The sequence below is a fragment of the Hemiscyllium ocellatum genome, chromosome 9 (genome assembly GCF_020745735.1).
Source record: "Hemiscyllium ocellatum isolate sHemOce1 chromosome 9, sHemOce1.pat.X.cur, whole genome shotgun sequence".
In the NCBI taxonomy this organism is placed as follows: domain Eukaryota; kingdom Metazoa; phylum Chordata; class Chondrichthyes; order Orectolobiformes; family Hemiscylliidae; genus Hemiscyllium; species Hemiscyllium ocellatum.
The window spans coordinates 111,797,777-111,815,324 of record NC_083409.1 but is presented as its reverse complement, the minus strand read 5'-3'; the positions used below and the strand labels follow the sequence as shown (position 1 = coordinate 111,815,324).

At 43.8% G+C, this 17,548-nt stretch overlaps 1 protein-coding gene across 1 annotated transcript in view; it reads right to left on the bottom strand.

Annotated features, from left to right (window-relative positions):
- Nucleotides 1-17,548, bottom strand: part of dnai3 (dynein axonemal intermediate chain 3) — a 117,066-nt gene that overhangs the window by 57,169 nt on the left and 42,349 nt on the right. The window contains exons 9-11 of the mRNA XM_060829623.1: nt 14,013-14,137; nt 8,420-8,509; nt 7,893-7,982 (exon numbers count right to left, since the gene is read on the bottom strand). Coding sequence (XP_060685606.1) covers nt 7,893-7,982; nt 8,420-8,509; nt 14,013-14,137 — 305 coding nt within the window. The remainder of the gene's footprint in view (nt 1-7,892; nt 7,983-8,419; nt 8,510-14,012; nt 14,138-17,548) is intronic.

Here is a 17,548-nt window from a genome sequence, read left to right as displayed (position 1 = left end):
GAAGGCACAACAACACCTCGCCTTCCCCAGGTGACTCAGGAAATTTGGCATGTCCATAAGGACCCTCAACAATGTTTACAGATGCACCATTGTAGGCATACTGTCTGGGTGCATAACGGCCTGGTATGGCAACTGCTCTGCCCAGGACCGTAAGATACTATAGAAGGTGGTGTGCATAGCCCAGACCATCATAGAAGCCAACTTTCTATCCCGTTACACAGTTCGTTGCTGTAGAAAGGCTGCCAACATCATCAAAGACGCTGCCATCCCGGTAATGATCTCTGACATCCTCCTCTGTCAGGCAAGAGATACAGAAGCCTGAACTCGCGCATCAGCAGGTTCAGGAACAGTTTCTTCCTGGCCGTTACTAGACTGATGAATGATCTCTGTAACTTCAAATAATGCTGATCTTGCTAATGTTGATCTCACCTAGCACACGCCCTGTGCAATGTAGCCTGTATGCCTCTGAGTTTTTTATTCACCCTATGCTCTCCATGTCCTCGCTCATATCTGCCTGTACTGCTCGTAAACAAAGCTTTTCACTGTATTTAGGTACATGTGACAATAAATCAAATCAAATTAAATAAGTCAAAATTTAATGTCAATACTTGTTTGCTATTAGGAGTTAATTTCAGGGAAACAGACACGGTTATTGTTGACAGATTCAGACAGGCGAGACTAGCTTAACTTACACACTTACAGGCAGCAATGGCCCACAGACTTAGTCGCTAATTTTCATAAATTATGTAAAACCACTTCCAAACACTGCAACCATGAAAAGTTGGTGTCATTAATAATGATTGTGAGAACTATCCTCGATTGTTGTAAAAACCCATGTGATTCACTCATGCTCTTCAGAGAGGGAAATCTGCTGCCTTGACCTGGTACAACCTACATGTCACTCCAGACCCACAGGAATGTCATTAATCCTTTTAATAAAACAAAGAACTGTAGATGCTGGAAATCTGAACCAAAAATAAAAATTGCTGGAGAAACTCAGTCGGTTTGGCAACATAGATTACTATGTTACATTACTTACAGTGTGGAAACAGGCCCTTCGGCCCAACAAGTCCACACCGACCCGCCGAAGCGCAAACCCACCCATACCCCTACATTTACCCCTTACCTAACACTACGGGCAATTTAGTATGACCAATAAACCTGACCCGCACATCTTTGGACTGTGGGAGGAAACCGGAGCACCCGGAGGAAACCCACGCAGACACGGGGAGAACATGCAAACTCCACACAGTCAGTCGCCTGAGTCGGGAATTGAACCCGGGTCTCTGGTGCTGTGAGGCAGCAGTGCTAACCACTGTGCCACCGTGCGCCCATATCTATGGGAAGACATCAGAGTTAATGTTTGGAGTCCAGTGACTGTTCTTTAGAACTGATAAAACAATGATACAGAATTTGAACTGTAAACCCTGTTTCCCTCTGCACAGATGCTTCACAAACCCTTAATTCCCATTGCATTGGCTAAAATAAAAGCTCACGGCCAGCTTCTCCCGGGAATTAGGAGCAGGCAATAAATATTGGTTAGCCAGAAATGTTCTAGGAGAAAGTGAGGACTGCAGATGCTTGAGATTAGAGCTGAAAATGTGTTGCTGGAAAAGCGCAGCAGGTCAGGCAGCATCCAAGGAGCTGGAGAATCGACATTTCGGGTATGGTTCCTGAAGAAGGGCTCATGCCCGAAACATCGATTCTCCTGCTCCTTGGATGCTGCCTGATCTGCTGCGCTTTTCCAGCAACACATTTTTAGCCAGCAATGTTCATAAGCTTTAAATGATGAAGAAAACAGTGATTTTAAGGGAAAGAGAGAAGTTGAAGGGAGAGTGAAAAGAGTTGGAGGGATGTGGAACAGAGTCCCAGAGTGTATGTATGGTGCTCACAAGCTAGAGAGACAGAGTAAGAGAATGTAAGACACTACAGAGAGTTGTGACCACAATCCAGTCCACCATGCAAGACAACCTTCCATCCATTGACTCCATCCACACTTCCCACTGCCTGAGGAAGGCAGCCAACATCATCAAAGACCCCTCCCACCCCGGTTATAATCTCTTCCAATCTCTTCCATCAGGCAGAAGATACAAAAGCTTAACCATATGTACTAACAGATTCCAGAACAGCTTCTTCCCCACTATCATTAGACTTCTGAATGGAGCTCTTTAAATTTCAAGTTTAACGTTGACCTCGCTCTCTGTGCACCTACTGTGCAGCCATAACATCATATTCCTTGCTCTGTTCTATTACCCTTATGTATTTTATATGGTATGATCTGCCAGTACTGCATGCAAAACAAAACCTTTCACTGTACCGAGGTACATGTGACAAGAATAAATCAAATCAAATCAAAAAGTGAAAGACAGATGATGGCTGGTAGCTCACTTAGTGAAGAGACAGAAATGCTTGAGGGTCCGGGACCTTTGTACTGTATATAATTTGTTTAGCCATGCTAGACTCAGCTGTTCCCCAGTAAAGGAGAACATTCCCAGCTTCAGTGAAGCACAGTGCTGCACAGATGGGGAACTGTGGACCGAAGTCAAGTACAATCTGTAACCATTTCCACACTGCGCCCTGCTGTCATTTCCTGTAAAAATCAATAAACACTGAGGCCTCCCACACTAAAATCCTGTGGCTCCTTTTTAAGTGGGTTTGCACAATTGCCAAGAATAACTATGGAACACATATGATTCCCTTGTGCTTTTGCAAGAAGGTTGGATCTGTCCCTTAAATGGAATGCACATTCGTTTCAGAGTCCTTCTTACTCAGAAAACCTATTGTGTTCCGAGGCAGCTGACACAAACATGGTTTTTACTTCACGTTTGCTTACTCTCTCAGCGTTCATGTGTCACAGTGCCTCTGTTTTGCCTTCTCCTTCGTTCTGTGCTTTGCCGCCTTATTGAGGAACCAGCGGGGCTTCAGTGCCCCTGTGTTATCTTGCTGTTTCATTCAGATACAAGGCCAGGCAGCTTGTCCTTTTTGGCGGCAGAAATTAGGAGATGGGGTGGATGTGCTGCTGTGTAGCACCCAGTCCTGTCAATCTCACCCCTGCAGCATGTGACAGTCACTGATGCTCTAAACGTGCTTCAGTCAAGGAGGAGTCCCCGGTCAGCTTAAGAGGGACTTCTGACAGTCAGGGGGTGTTTCCACAGTCAATCAATGGCAGTGAAATAACTGCACAGAGGCCGGTATCCTGACATCAAGTCACCCAGCCAGCTCAGAGCCAGATTGAGGAGACTCTCTATATCTGTCAGCCAGGGCTCCCTGAATGGTCCGGGTTAACAACACCAATCAGGGATCTCCTAGTCAGTGAGATCCACCTGTCCATGACTCCAATCACTGCAGGCGGCTTCTGATTTCATTCCAGGGACTTGGTTAGTCAGCTGTTTAGGGCTGTTTCCTGATGAAAAGCTTATTCTCGAATCGTCGATTCTCCTGCTCCTCGGATGCCGCCTGACCGGCTGTGATTTTCCAGCACCGCACTCTCAAGGCTGTTTGGGGTAGTCAGGGTCAGGGATTCTGTATCACTGCAGTCCATGAGTTGGGCCATAACTGATCTATCAGGTCCCTGTAAAGGATTCATGGTAGGTTGGGCCGCACAGAGATCACTCAGCGGCACGGTCAATCATCTATCAAAATAGAGATGTAGACTATTTTCTGAACAGCAGAAAGCTTTGGAAATCTGAAGCACAAAGGGATTAGGAACCTCGTTTAGGATGCAGGTTAACATGCAGGTCCAGTTGGCAGTTAAGAAGTGAAATGCAATGTTAGTATTCATTGAGAGGGCTAGAATACAAGATCAGGGATGCACTGCTGAGGTTGTATAAGGCTCTGGTTAGACCGTTTGGAATATTGTGAGCAGTTCTGGGTCCCGTATCTTAGGAAGGATGTGCTGGAGTTGGGAGGTCGGGGGGGGGGGGGGTGGGGGGTGGGGGGGTGGCGGTGGGTGTTGTTGCAAGAATTATCCCAGTGGTATAGGACTTGTCATATAAGGAGTGGTTGAGGACTCTGGGTCAAAACATGATGGAGTTTAAAAGGATGAGGGGGAATCTGACTAAACCTTACAGAATACCGAGAGGCCTGGATAGAGTGAATGTGGAGAGACTATGGTCTGAGGGTACAGCCTCAGTGTGAAGGGATGACCCCTTAGAACTGAGATGAGGAGGAGAGTGGCGATCTGTGGAACTCATTACCACAGAGAGCTGTAGAGGCCGAGTCATTGAGTGCATTTAACTCAGAGATAGATAGGTTCTTGAATAGTAAGGTGTTCAAGTGTTACAGGGAGGAGGCAGGAGAATGGGGTTGAAAAACCCAACAGCCATGATTGAATGGCAAAGCAGACTCGATAGACTGAATGGCCTAATTCTGTTTGTTTATCTTATGATCACTAACAGGGCTGTTCATGCAAATAAGGACATGGTCAGTCCTGGAGGACTGTTCAATTACGTCATGAGTGGGGGAATGGAGGGTGGGTGGGTTATCAGGGACCTTTGCTGCGGTAAAGAAGGTGGGGAAGTGAGTTGTAGGGATTGGCAGCACACTGGGATGCAGAGAGGACATCAGGGAGGTGGGGCAGGGGACATATATGGGAGATGTGATGGGAGACTTTTGGATTGGATGACATGGGTTACTATATGATTGGCTGGGTTAGCGACAGTCACAACACCCAGACTTCAGCTGGGGACAGTGCAGCTGGATTGTTGGAATGGGTAAACTTAGGGCCGCAGGTTAGGAGATGGTTTTCAGAAAGTAAGACTTATATTAAAGAGTTGGGTGGAAATGTGCAGTGGAAACACAGCATTGAATTCACAGGGAGTGCAAGGAAGGAACATGGATAGTTGGGCCAGGGAGGGGTGTGAGGGTCTGGATTGTTAGGCTGAACCAGTGATTCATTCTGCCGAGCATGCACTGTTTTGTTTTTATTGTTCATTCAGAGAGAGAGAGAACAACACTGGCTAGGCCAACATTTATTGCCCATCCCTAATTGCTCAGAGGGCAGTTAAGGGTTAACCACATTGCTGTGGGTCTAGAGTCACATATAAGCCATCCAGGTAAGACAGCAGTTTCCTTCCTTAAAGAACATAGTGAACCAGATGGGTTTTTCCTGATAATTGACAATGGATCCACAGTCCTCATTAGACTCCTAATTGCAGATTCTCACTGACTTTAAATTCCACCATCTGCAGTGGGGGATTGTGAACCTGGATCCCCAGGGGATTCTGGATTAACAGTTCAGTGATAATACCACTAGCGTGTCACCTCCCCCTACTGTGTTGTTTTCAAGACTAATCTTAATCACAAGTGTATGACAGACATGGAAATTGCTGTGACCACATCTGGAGTTGGCTGTATAAGTATTTTTTTCTCTGTCAGAGCAGGTGAGTTCAACTTGTGTGACACACGTCCAAGAGGCAACTGCCATTCATCAGACACTGACCTAGTGTAGGTTGAAGACAGCTCTAATCGCAGTTATCTGCATGTGAAATGCATGTAGTGTCCAGGTATGTGGGACAAAGATTCTGGTTATTGCAGTAGTGCACTGGAAATCACGCCCCAGAGTTATCACAAAAAGTTAAAATTTTATCAAATACACATAGTCCCTAGTTTACCTGACTGTTAGACACAGATCCACAGAAAACACACAGACCAGGTTTCTGTACTTAACAAAAACCACTATTTATTACAAATTAATAGGTCTTATTTTTTGGGTGAGAGGAGAAAGATTTTACAGGGATCTAAGGAGCAATGTTTTCTCACAGAGGGTGGTTCCTATATACCTGTGGAACAAAAAAACAAAAGAGATGTACAGCACAGGAGCAGGCCCTTCGGCCCTTCATGCTTGTGCCGATCATCATGCACTAAACTAAAACACGAATCTGTTGCCCTTACTCGGTCTATATGCCTCTTTTCTCTCCCTATTTACGTAACTATCTAGCAGCCTCTTCAATGGTACCAATGCACCTGCTTCCACCACCTCTTCTGGCAGTGGGTTCCAGGCTCCTACAACTCTCCCTGTGAAAGGTTTCCCTCGCACATCTCCCCTAAACGTTTCCCCTGAAGTGGTAGATACAGGTACAGTTACAATATTTAGGATACATTTGGATAAGTACACAGATAGAAAAGGATTAGCGGGATACATGCAGGCAAATGGGGCTAGTTTATCTTGGGAAATTTGGTCAGGATAGATGAGTTGGAAAGAAGGGTTTGTTTCCGTGCTATGTGGCTCTATGACTTGAGGTTCTTTCACATTTCCACAAGAGGCACAGAGCGACTGGTTTACAAATGATAATGTTTCTGACTTATTGGTTAAAAGCAGTAATTAGTGGGAGACAACTGGATTACCAAAACTTCAGGTGCTTTTCTGGAGAGAGAGAGAGAGAGAGAGAAAGAGAGAAAAAGCATCACCTCCTCTTGCAGAGGTCTGAAGCCTGTTCACTGTATTGTTTACACCACAGTTGCTCAGTTACCCAGGAACCAATCAGTGTTGTTGTCAGGCTGATAACCTTTGGCATCCACAATTGGTCACAATTCCACAAACCAATCAGCAACCTGTTTCAAAGCCGAATCTTATTTTATAAGCACCAAGCTGTTGGTTTATATCTTTTCTCATCGTTTGCAAAGCAACAGTGTAAACATGACTTACAATGAGATTCAGTAATCTGTTTTATAAAGATCCAGCAATTCCTTCCTGCGTTCGCTGTTGTAAAACAGTCTTTTTCCCAGTTTGATTCACAATGAGAAAAAGTAAAAGAAAATCATGTGGTCTTTACCAACCATAATCTACAAGCGTATCAAGGCAGTTACTGATACAAGTTCTGGTTGTTCCCTTTTCTCTTGTCAACCCAGCTCAGCTTCCCCTAGATGCAGAGTGCTATAAATCATCCACACCTCACAGTGAGAGTGCCATATCTTAACGTGACTGACTCATCAACAAGAAAGCGTTCCATTCCATTAATGTATGAGCAATCTGTTTTCATCAAAGCCACTTCTTACAAGTCTGCCCCAGGAACGCTGGGAGCTGTGATGATGTCAGTGCCTTGAGGACTCTCGTGTTCTTGCTTCCCTTCAAGGACTGGATGGTTACTGAGAGACAAGGGTTACCTTCCATGGCTGATGACTCCACTACAGAAACCCCGGATGAAGGCTTAGTGTGGATGCATTGCAGGCCATTCTTCAGCCAGGACCATGGGGTAAACAGATAACTGGTCTCTTGAAACACAGGGAGTTTGAGGGAGGTGATAGCTTTGTGGTACTATCATTGGACTATTAATCCAGAGACCCAGATACAAATGCCAACATTCTCCAAAGGTGGATCCAGCGTTCCACAACATACATTCTCCTGAACACACTTCATAAACTCTACCATTTACACTACTACTAATCAGTCTAGATTAGGATTAAGATTATATCCAATAGGAATATTCTTTAGTTCTTGTTCCTCAGTGTAATTTCCTTGTAAATTTGTTCTTTGGGAGATTTCTTCTGTTTGGTGATTTTATTTCTTTTATTCATTGACAAGATGAGGGTGTTGCTGGCTAGGCCAGCACTTGTCACTCATCAAAAATTGCCCAGAGGGCAGTGAAGGGTCAGTCACATTGCTGTGGGTCTGGAGTCACATGTACGGCCAACCAGGTGGGGATGGCAGTTTCCTTCCCTAAAGGACATAGGTAAGTAATCTAAAGATCCAGTGGACATGCAGTGGGCTGGAGGGGGATACCAGAGTGGGGTACTAGGGAGGGGAGGTAGACTTGTCTGTTAATCAATGCTAGGAGTATGGGATAGGTCAAACAGAGGCAGGGGATTAGCCAATGAGACCTTGGTCATTATGTGCCAGTTGAGGTTGGGGGTCACATGCTGTGACCAGACCATCACCGTCCCATCTCACTCACCAACAGGTTGGACTTGACGGCCTCAGGTTTTATTGCTGGAAGGTTGCCCTGTAATCTGCTCGCAAAGTTAGAGATGTCCCAAAGCACCACCTGAGCCAGAAAAAACAGAGAACAACTATCAGCAACAACTAAAACAACCATTTGTATTTACATAGCACCTTTAATGTAGTGAGATATTCACAAACTCCATGACACATGCTATTCTCAAATGAAACTTGGCAGTGAGCCAGCAAAGGGTTTGAAACCTCAGCTAAAGGGAGCCAGTATTAAACAACATCTTAAGGTTGGGGTGGGGGGGGGGGGCGGGCAAGATTAGAGTTTCAAGGAGGAATTGCAAGCAGAGAGAGCTAGATAGCTGAAGACCGGGCAACTGAGTGTGGACGAGAGGAAATCAGGTACCTGCACCAATCACGGCTTCTTCAGTTACACTGAGAGACTTTAATTTAGTGATTGATTTTACATTTTAACTATTCTCAGATGTTAAAGTATGATCTTGTTCCTTTGATGCTTTAGAATTTATACATTACCTGGCCATTCTTACAGCCTCCAGCCAAAATATTTGGGTCAGTCGGACAGAACTGAAAGCAATAAATATCATCCGGTGCCTTCAGCATGATCTAAACAAAAGTCAAACACAGCAATGACAAACATTTATACCCGATTCCAAAATCTGTCCACTCACATTCTATGTGTTTAGATTTGGAGATGCCAATGTTGGACTGGGGTGTACAAAGTTAAAAATCACACAACACCAGGTTATAGCCCAACAGGTTTAATTGGAAGCACACTAGCTTTAGGAGTGACACTCCTTCATCAGGTGATAATGGAGGGCTCAATCCTAACATAGAATTTATAGGAAAAATTTACAGTGTGATGTAACTGAAACTATACATTCAAAAATTGATTGTCTGTTAAGCCTTTCATCTGTTAAGTTCCCCACACCTCCACTACTTGCCTTTAAATAACCGCCAAACCTCGAACAGTTTGTTGTTCGTAGCAAGCTGCTCGGCTCTCAGGACAACTCCACACAACCCTGTCAGGGTAGACGCTGCTAGACGTGTCAGAGTGTGGACATAGATACCACCATTATGCGTGGGGACACCTCCCACCTTGTACATGGCAGGTACTCGTGTGACTCAGCCAATGTTGTCCATCTTATATGTTGCAGGCAAGGATGCCAGGAGGCATGGTACATTGGGGAAACTGAGCAAAGGCTACGACAACGGATGAATGGGCACCGCACAACAATCAACAGACAGGAGGGTTCCCTCCCAGTTGGGGAACACTTCAGTGATCCAGCCTCGGACATTCGGGTGACCATCCTCCAAGGTGGACTTCGGGACAGGCAGCAGAGGAAAGTGGCCGAGCAGAGGCTGATAGCTAAGTTCGGTACTCATAGGGAGGGCCTCAACCGGGACCTTGGGTTCATGTCACACTACAGGTGACCATCATGGCATTATACACACACACGGATACTCCTACACACACACACACTCTCACACACACACATACACATGGACATATATACACACAGACGCGCACACACACTCTTACAGACACACACACCCACACTCACACATGCACCCGCTCATAGACTTAAGACACTCTGCACTCACTACACACACACACACACATACACTTTCTCACACTCACAACCCCCAACCCAGACAGACAGACACACACAGACAGACAAAGACCCACATGCACCCATATATTTTGTAGGGTGAATTTGTACTTGCAGGGTTACATTGCACTTTGCTCAAAAGCTGCATACATTCATGTAGAACTCTGAGCTCAAAAACTGCATGAATTTATGTAAAACTCCATTATCTCACTTTTTGATTAGAATCAATCTAAACATCATGGCATAGACAGAGAACACAGGGGGCTAACACCTTCAACACATTGGGCGGCACGGTGGCACAGTGGTTAGCACTGCTGCCTCACAGCACCAGAGACCTGGGTTCAATTCCCGACTCAGGCGACTGACTGTGTGGAGTTTGTACGTTCTCCCCGTGTCTGCGTGGGTTTCCTCCGGGTGCTCCGGTTTCCTCCCACAGTCACAAAGATGTGCGGGTCAGGTGAATTGGCCATGCTAAATTGCCCGTAGTGTTAGGTAAGGGGTAAATGTAAGGGTATGGGTGGGTTGCGCTTCGGCGGGTCGGTGTGGACTTGTTGGGCCGAAGGGCCTGTTTCCACACTGTAAGTCTAATCTAATCTAATATTGTCTAGCTATCACCATTGTTAACAGCTAACCCAAGAATGCAACTTTTTTTAAAAAAGGTTTTGTGATTTACACATGAAAGAAGTGAAACTATCACTGTATTCTAACAGATGAAAGGTTTAACAGACAATCAATTTTTCAATGTATAATTTCAGTTACATCACACTGTAAATTTTTCCTATAAATTCTGTGTTAGGATTGAGCCCTCTATTATCACCTGATGAAGGAGCGTCGCTCCGAAAGCTAGTGTGCTTCCAATTAAACCTGTTGGACTATAACCTGGTATTGTGTGATTTTTAACTATGTGTTTAGACATCCAGTCGGAACGGTTGTTCAAGTGAATCCACGAGCTAACACGATCCCACAATAAGTGTTCGCACTGTGTGACAGTTTCAGTCAGGTCGCTCTGTCATGCAAATTCACTATAATGATTAACAAATTGGGGAAACTGTTTATAACGTGCATTGGCTGTAATGCAGTTACATCGGCAACACTTTAGGCATTGTTTCTATAATGCGGGGTTGCACAAGACTGTAACCATTGCATTACAGAAGAACACAGTATAAAGGAATGCTGTGAATGGAGAGATTGCTAACACAGCAGGGCGCTTCATAATACCATCAGGGAGAAAGGACAAAAAAACTGATATTGAGTGCAACAGAAGAACAGATGACGACCTAGCAGTATTACCAGCTAGACTATTAATCCAGAGAGCCAGAAAATGTTCTGGGGACATGGGTGCAAATCCCGCTATGATAGATGGTGGAATTTGGATCCAATTAAAAATCTGGAATGAAGAATCTAATGGTGACCATGAGGCTGTTGCATTGCTGGTGCACTGATGTGCTTCAGGAACGAAAATCTGCCATCCTTAGTTAATCTTACCTACGTAACCCACAGCAATATGATTGACTCCTTACTGCCCTCTGGGTTGAGGAACATATCAGTCATGATCAGGTAGTAGAACAAACTTGATAGGCCGAATGGCTTAATCTGATCCTATATCTTCTGGTCTAACCATAATGTTCACAACCATATTGCTAAAAAAAGAGGCCATTCAGCCCCTCAAGCCTATTTCAGCAGTCAATGAGCTCATGGCTGATCGGAGACTGAGCTCCATTTCTGCCCTTGCTCATTATTCCTTGATACCTATGATAGAGTCATACAGCACAGAAACAGGCCCTTCAGTCCAACTTGTCTGTGCTAACCTGGTTTCCCAAACTGAACCAGTCCCATTTGTCTGTGTTTGCCCACACACTCTAACCCTTTCTGATACAAGAGATCTGACAAAGCGTTCAAAATCACGAGTGGACTGGGTAGATAGGGAGAAGCTGTTCTCACTCGTAAAAGGAGGTACAACAAGAGGACATAGACTGAAAGCGATGTGCAAATGAGATGAAGGGCTCCTGCCTGAAACATCGATTTTCCTGCTCCTCGGTTGCTGCCTGACCTGCTGTGCTTTTCCAGCCCACCACTCTAAATCTTGACTCCTGTATGTAGTAACTGCAGTCCTCACTTTCACCCTGATATGCAAATGATGCAAGGGTAATGTGAGGAAAAATGTCTCTAAACAGTGAGCTGTTAGGAATAGAATGTGTTGCTTGGAAATGTGGAGGCAGGTTTAGTGGAGGTACTCAAGAGGGAATTGGATGGTTATTTAGGTAAGAATAATGTGCAAGAGATGGGGAAATGGCTGGAGATTGGCACTGGGTAATAATGCTCATTTGGATGAACTGGTGCAGGTATGAAGGGCTGAGTGGCCACCTTCTGTGCTGTAACCATCCTGTGAATTCCGTGGATTCAGAACCAAAAGGATATGGGCACAACTAAAAAAAAATCTGTAACACATAAGACATTTGTAGGAAAGTCCAAGTCATTTAGGTTGCATGATGTCTTCGTGGTTAGCACTGCTGCCTCACAGCAGCAGGGACCCGGGTTCAATTCCACCCTCGGGTGACTGACTGTGTGGAGTTTGCACATTCACCACGTGTCTGCGTGGGTTTCCTCCGGGTGCTCCGGTTTCCTCCCACAATCCAAAGATGTGCAAGTTAGGTGGACTGGCCATAGGAAATTGCCCATAGTGTCCAGGGATGTGTTGGCTAGGTAAATTTGCGATGGGATATACAGGGTTGGGGGTGGTGTGTAGGATGCTCTTCAGAGGGTTGGTGTAGACTTGGTGGGCCAAAGGGCCTGCTTACACATTGAAGGGATTTGATGATTCGACAGTTTGTTCCAACTGGTAGGTAGAGTTATTTGAGCTCCCCCGCCCCCCTCTTCATCTCACCCTATCCCCATAACCTTCTTTTCCTTTCTCTCTCATGTGTTTATCCAGCGTCCAATGCATCAATATTCCTTTCAATTCTCCCAGTCGTATCAATGTTTCAAAATTCTCCCTAATCCTGGAGTAAAATATTCAGAACATTCCCTCAATATCTAATGGATACCTTCCCTATGATTTTAGAAACCTTAGCAGAGGGAAATGACCCAGTCTGTTCAGTCTTTGATTGCTCAGTTAAAACTATAAGACCTAGAAGCATAAATAGATCATTTAGCCTATCAAGTATAAAGACATTGCATTTTGCTAAGACGACAATGTGCAGGACATACTCAGTTAATGGTAGAGCCCTGGGGAGTGTAGTAGAACAGAGAGACCTAGGGGTTCATGTACATTGTTCATTGAAAGTTGCATCGGAGGTAGACAGAATGGTTAAGAAGATATTTAGCATGCTTTTCTTTGTTGCTCAGAGAATCGAGTCGAGGAATTGGGATCTCACCTTGTTGTTGTACAGGATGTTGGTGAGGCCACTTTTGGAGTATTGTGTACAGTTTTGGTCATCCTGCTGTAGGCAGGATTTCCTTAAAAGGAGAGACTGCAGAAAAGATTTACCAGGACGTCACTGGGACTGGAGCGTTTGTGTTGTAAGCAGAGGCTGGATAGGCTGAGACTTTATTCATTGGGACGTAGGAGGTTGAGGGGTGACCTAATAGAGGTTTATAAAATCATGAGGGGCATGGATAGGGTGAATTTGCAAAGATCTTTTCCCTATGGTTGGGGTGTTCAAAACTTGAGGGCATATTTTTGCGATGAGGGGAGAAAGATTTGAAAGGGATCTGATGGGCAACATTTTCATACAGAAGGTGGTGTGTCCGTGGAATAGTTGAAAATGTGTTGCTGGTTAAAGCACAGCAGGTCAGGCAGCATCCAAGGAATAGGAAATTCGACGTTTCGGGCATAAGCCCTTCATTCCTGATGAATTTCCTATTCCTTGGATGCTGCCTGACCTGCTGTGCTTTAACCAGCAACACATTTTCAACTGTGATCTCCAGCATCTGCAGACCTCATTTTTTACCCTTTGTGTCCGTGGAATAATCTGCCGGAGGAAGTGGTAGATGCAGGTACAGTTACAACTTTTAAAATACATTTGGCAGGTACATCAATAGGAAAGGGCTACAAACATATGGGTCAAACACAGACAAGTGGGAAATTTGGTTGGCATGGGTGAGTTGTACTGAAGGGTCTGTTTGTGTGTTGTATAATTCTGCTCTGCCGATCAATGAGATCATGGCTGATCTAATAATTCTCCTCTCTATTTCCCTGCCTTGATCCATAACTCTTGATTCCCTTACTGATTAAAAACCTGTGAATCTCAGCCTTGATTATACTTATAGGTGGTATCGGTTGTGTTATGTATAAAGCTAATGTACATTTTTTTTATGTACAGTAATTCCTTCTCCAGCATCTATTCATATCCCTCTTGAACTGCAGTGTTTTAACTATGTCCCAAGGCCTAGTATCTCACTGAGATTGTAAACTGTGTTATAATGACACAAAGAGCTTTATGAGTATTTTTGTCTTTGACCACTTCTCTAGTAATGTGCAAAAGTCCTTTGGATACCTGTGGGTGGATGGGATCGGTGAAATTCCAGAACAGGATATATGAATGACTGCGGACTAATCTGTTGGTTAGGTTAATCCTGTCCTCCATAGTAATGCGGTCGACAACTGAGACAGCCACTAGCCCTGATTACAAACACAAGAATTGTCACAGTTAGTTTGTGTAATGGATAAAATTATGAATAATTTGGATAAATTATGGATTTATAAATGTATACATGGATAAAACTAATACCAGTGTTTATAAAAACAGTTACTTTTTTCAGAATGAAGTCCGTAAGAGATCAAAGGTAGGACAGGCCATTTGGCCTTTCAAGCCTGCTACCCCATACAATAGGATCATGGCTGATTTATTACCTTAACCCCACCCTTCCACCTGTTCCCCTATATCCCTCAATTTTCAGAAATCTATTCACTTCAGATTTGAAATTATTCAACAACTGAGCATCTGCATCTGACCAGGCTAGAGAAATTCGAAGATTCACAATACTCTGTCTGTTTGGAAGCATTAACTTTTGGAGCGCTGCTCCTTCAGCAGATGGTTGTGACAACCATCTGGTGAAGGAGCAGTGCTCCAAAACCTAGTGCCTCCAAATAAACCTGCTGGACTATAACCTGGTGTTGTGTGATTTTTTAACTGTGTACATCCCAGTCCAACACCGGCATCTCTGAATCACAACACTCTGGATGAAGAAATTTCTCCTCACCTTAGTCCTAAAAGGCCCACCCCTTATTTGGAGACAGTGACATCTTGCTCTATGCTGCCCCACTGGGAGAAACAGCTTCTCAGAAACTAGCCTGCTGGAATAACTCAGGAAACCCAAATGGAAAGGAACATAATTTATTGTTGAACATCAAAACACAGCCACCACTCATGGTGTACAAATGTTAGTCCCAGACTGGATAGACAGTTCTACAAACCCACTTCTGGATCTGCTTTGTAAAGAGCTCAGGTGATGAGCTCCAGTAGGTATCTCAAACTCAATAAGCTCCACAGGGAGATTAATTAAAGATTCCCCCTGAGTCTTGTAGGGATTATCACACCCGCTTCAAGCACCTTCAGAATTTCATATGTTTCAGTTGGATACCATATAAAATTCTTCAATACATCATAGAATATGCCTTAGCCCACTCAGTCTACAAAGAATCTGTGTATTATTTTATTCCAATTGTTTTATTATTATCTTGGATAAGTCTGTATACACAGGGAGTTCAGGACAGCCTGCAATTAGTTATCCATTCATTCACATTGGATGGATTTGGCAGAATATGTGTGTCTCTGGTGCTCAATGATATGCACCTTGTCTCACTGAGAGAACTGATTTAGCTCCAATATTATTTATTTTATCTGATAGATATTGGTACTGTGCTAAGAGAAAGACTGAGGTTGATTTGAGAGATTGTGTAAAATCTATTCTAGTAAGTTTCATATCTCCTGCTCTGTACCTCAGTTGTGATGTGCCCTTCATAATTTCAGGATGTTCTAATGCATGTAACACACAGTGATGTACTTTGGAAAAGTTATAATTAGTGCAATGAAGGAGTACTGCAGCTAATATGTGCACACAAACCTCCAATAAACTGTAGTGAGGTAATAAGCAGGTGATAAAAGCAAATTTCTGTGATTTCTGTAGATCTGAAATAAACACAACAGTTTCCGTTCCAATGTCACTCTTCTTCAGATGTTTTCCAAAGAAGAATCAAATTGGACTTGCTATTTTAATTCTGCCAGACCTATTGAGTTTTTCCAGTGAGGGACCACATTTTGGATTATAAACTAGACTGGAAACCCAGTTATTTTGATATTTTGCTCAAATATCAGGAGAGCTTTACAATGTATAAAAATCAAATGATACGCATTTTGAACTGTGCAAGACAATGATGCTTTTCAAAGTAGCAATATCATTACTTTGAGATGGAGTAGCAACAAAAAGTCTTTGAGTTAAGAAAAGTTTGTTTGATGACAGCCCTTGGATTCATTGAGCTGCTGTTTGCTACAAATACACTACACAGGTTTTGGTCAGCCAGAGACACCCAGAGGCTATGAATCTAAAAATACTCCTTTGCGCCCTCCTCTCCACGTGGGAGACAAAAAAAAACATGAGAAACAAAAAAGTCCCCAGACCTAGGGCTACCAGATCAACGTGAAGGATGACCATCGCTTTCCAGATGTTATCATTGTGAAATTCAAAAGGAACTATGAGAGTGATTTTAATCCACCCTTGTATTCTCAACTTTTAATCGTCTGTTTTGTAATCAATCTCTGTACACATTTCTTTTTTTGACCCATGATATCTGTGTCAAATCATCTGTCTTTTCCTCATCTTAAGCATTATTTTGGTTTTATTTATAAAGGGACATAGTTAAATTACAAGTAGTAGATTAGAATTCCTTTTCTTCAGTATGTCAATAGTCCAACGAGGGAAGGGGCCATATTGGACCTGGTACTGGGGAATGAGCCAGGCCAGGTGGTAGAAGTTATGGTAGGGGATTTCTTTGGGAACAGTGACCACAATTCTGTAAGTTTTAGAATACTCGTAGATAAAGATGAGAGTGGCCCTAAGGGAAGATACGAAACAGGGCCATGGCCGATTATATCAAAATTAGGCAGGAGCTGGGAAATGTGGATTGGACACAGCTATTTGAAGGGAAGTCCTCATTTGAGATGTGGGAGGCTTTCAAAGATAGGTTAAAGATAGTGAAGGATAGACATGTTCCGTTGAAGGCAAAGGATAGGAAAGGGAAGATTCGTGAACCGTGGATGACAGGAGAAATTGTATGACTAGCCAAGAGGAAAAGGGAAGTGTACATAAGGTCTAGGCAGCTAAGAACAGAACGGGCCCTGGAGGAATATCAGAAGAGTAGGACAAGTCTTAAACAAGGAATCAAGTGGCTAAAAGGGGTCATGAAATAGCTTTAGCGAGCAGAATTAAGGAGAATCCCAAAGCATTTTATTCTAATATAAGAAGCAAGCGGGTAACTAGAGAAAGGATTGGTCCACTAAAGGATAATGAAGGAAGGCTGTGTGTCGAACCTGAGAGAATGGGTGAGATTCTGAATGATTACTTTGCATCAATGTTCACTGAGGAGAGGAACATGATGAATCTTGAGATTAGAGATAGAAATTTGATTAGTCTGGATCACGTTGGCATAAGGAGGGAAGATGTGTTGGGTAGGCTAGATGTTATTAAGGTGGACAAATCCCCAGGACCAGATGGGATCTACCCCAGGTTGTTGAGGGAGGTGAGAGAGGAAATAGCTGGGGCCCTGATAGATATCTATGTTGATTAGTGGTGCTGGAAGAGCACAGCAGTTCAGGCAGCATCCGAGGAGCAGTAAAATCGACGTTTTCGGCAAAAGCCCTTCATCAGGAATAAAGGCAGAGAGCCCCTCTATTTATATTTATATTTAGAAAAGAATGGACTTATCAGTGATGGGTAACATAGCTTTGTGCGGGGGAGATCATGCCTTAATAGAGTTCTTCGAGGAAGTGACCACGTTGATGATGAAGGAAGGGCTGTAGATGTCATATTCATG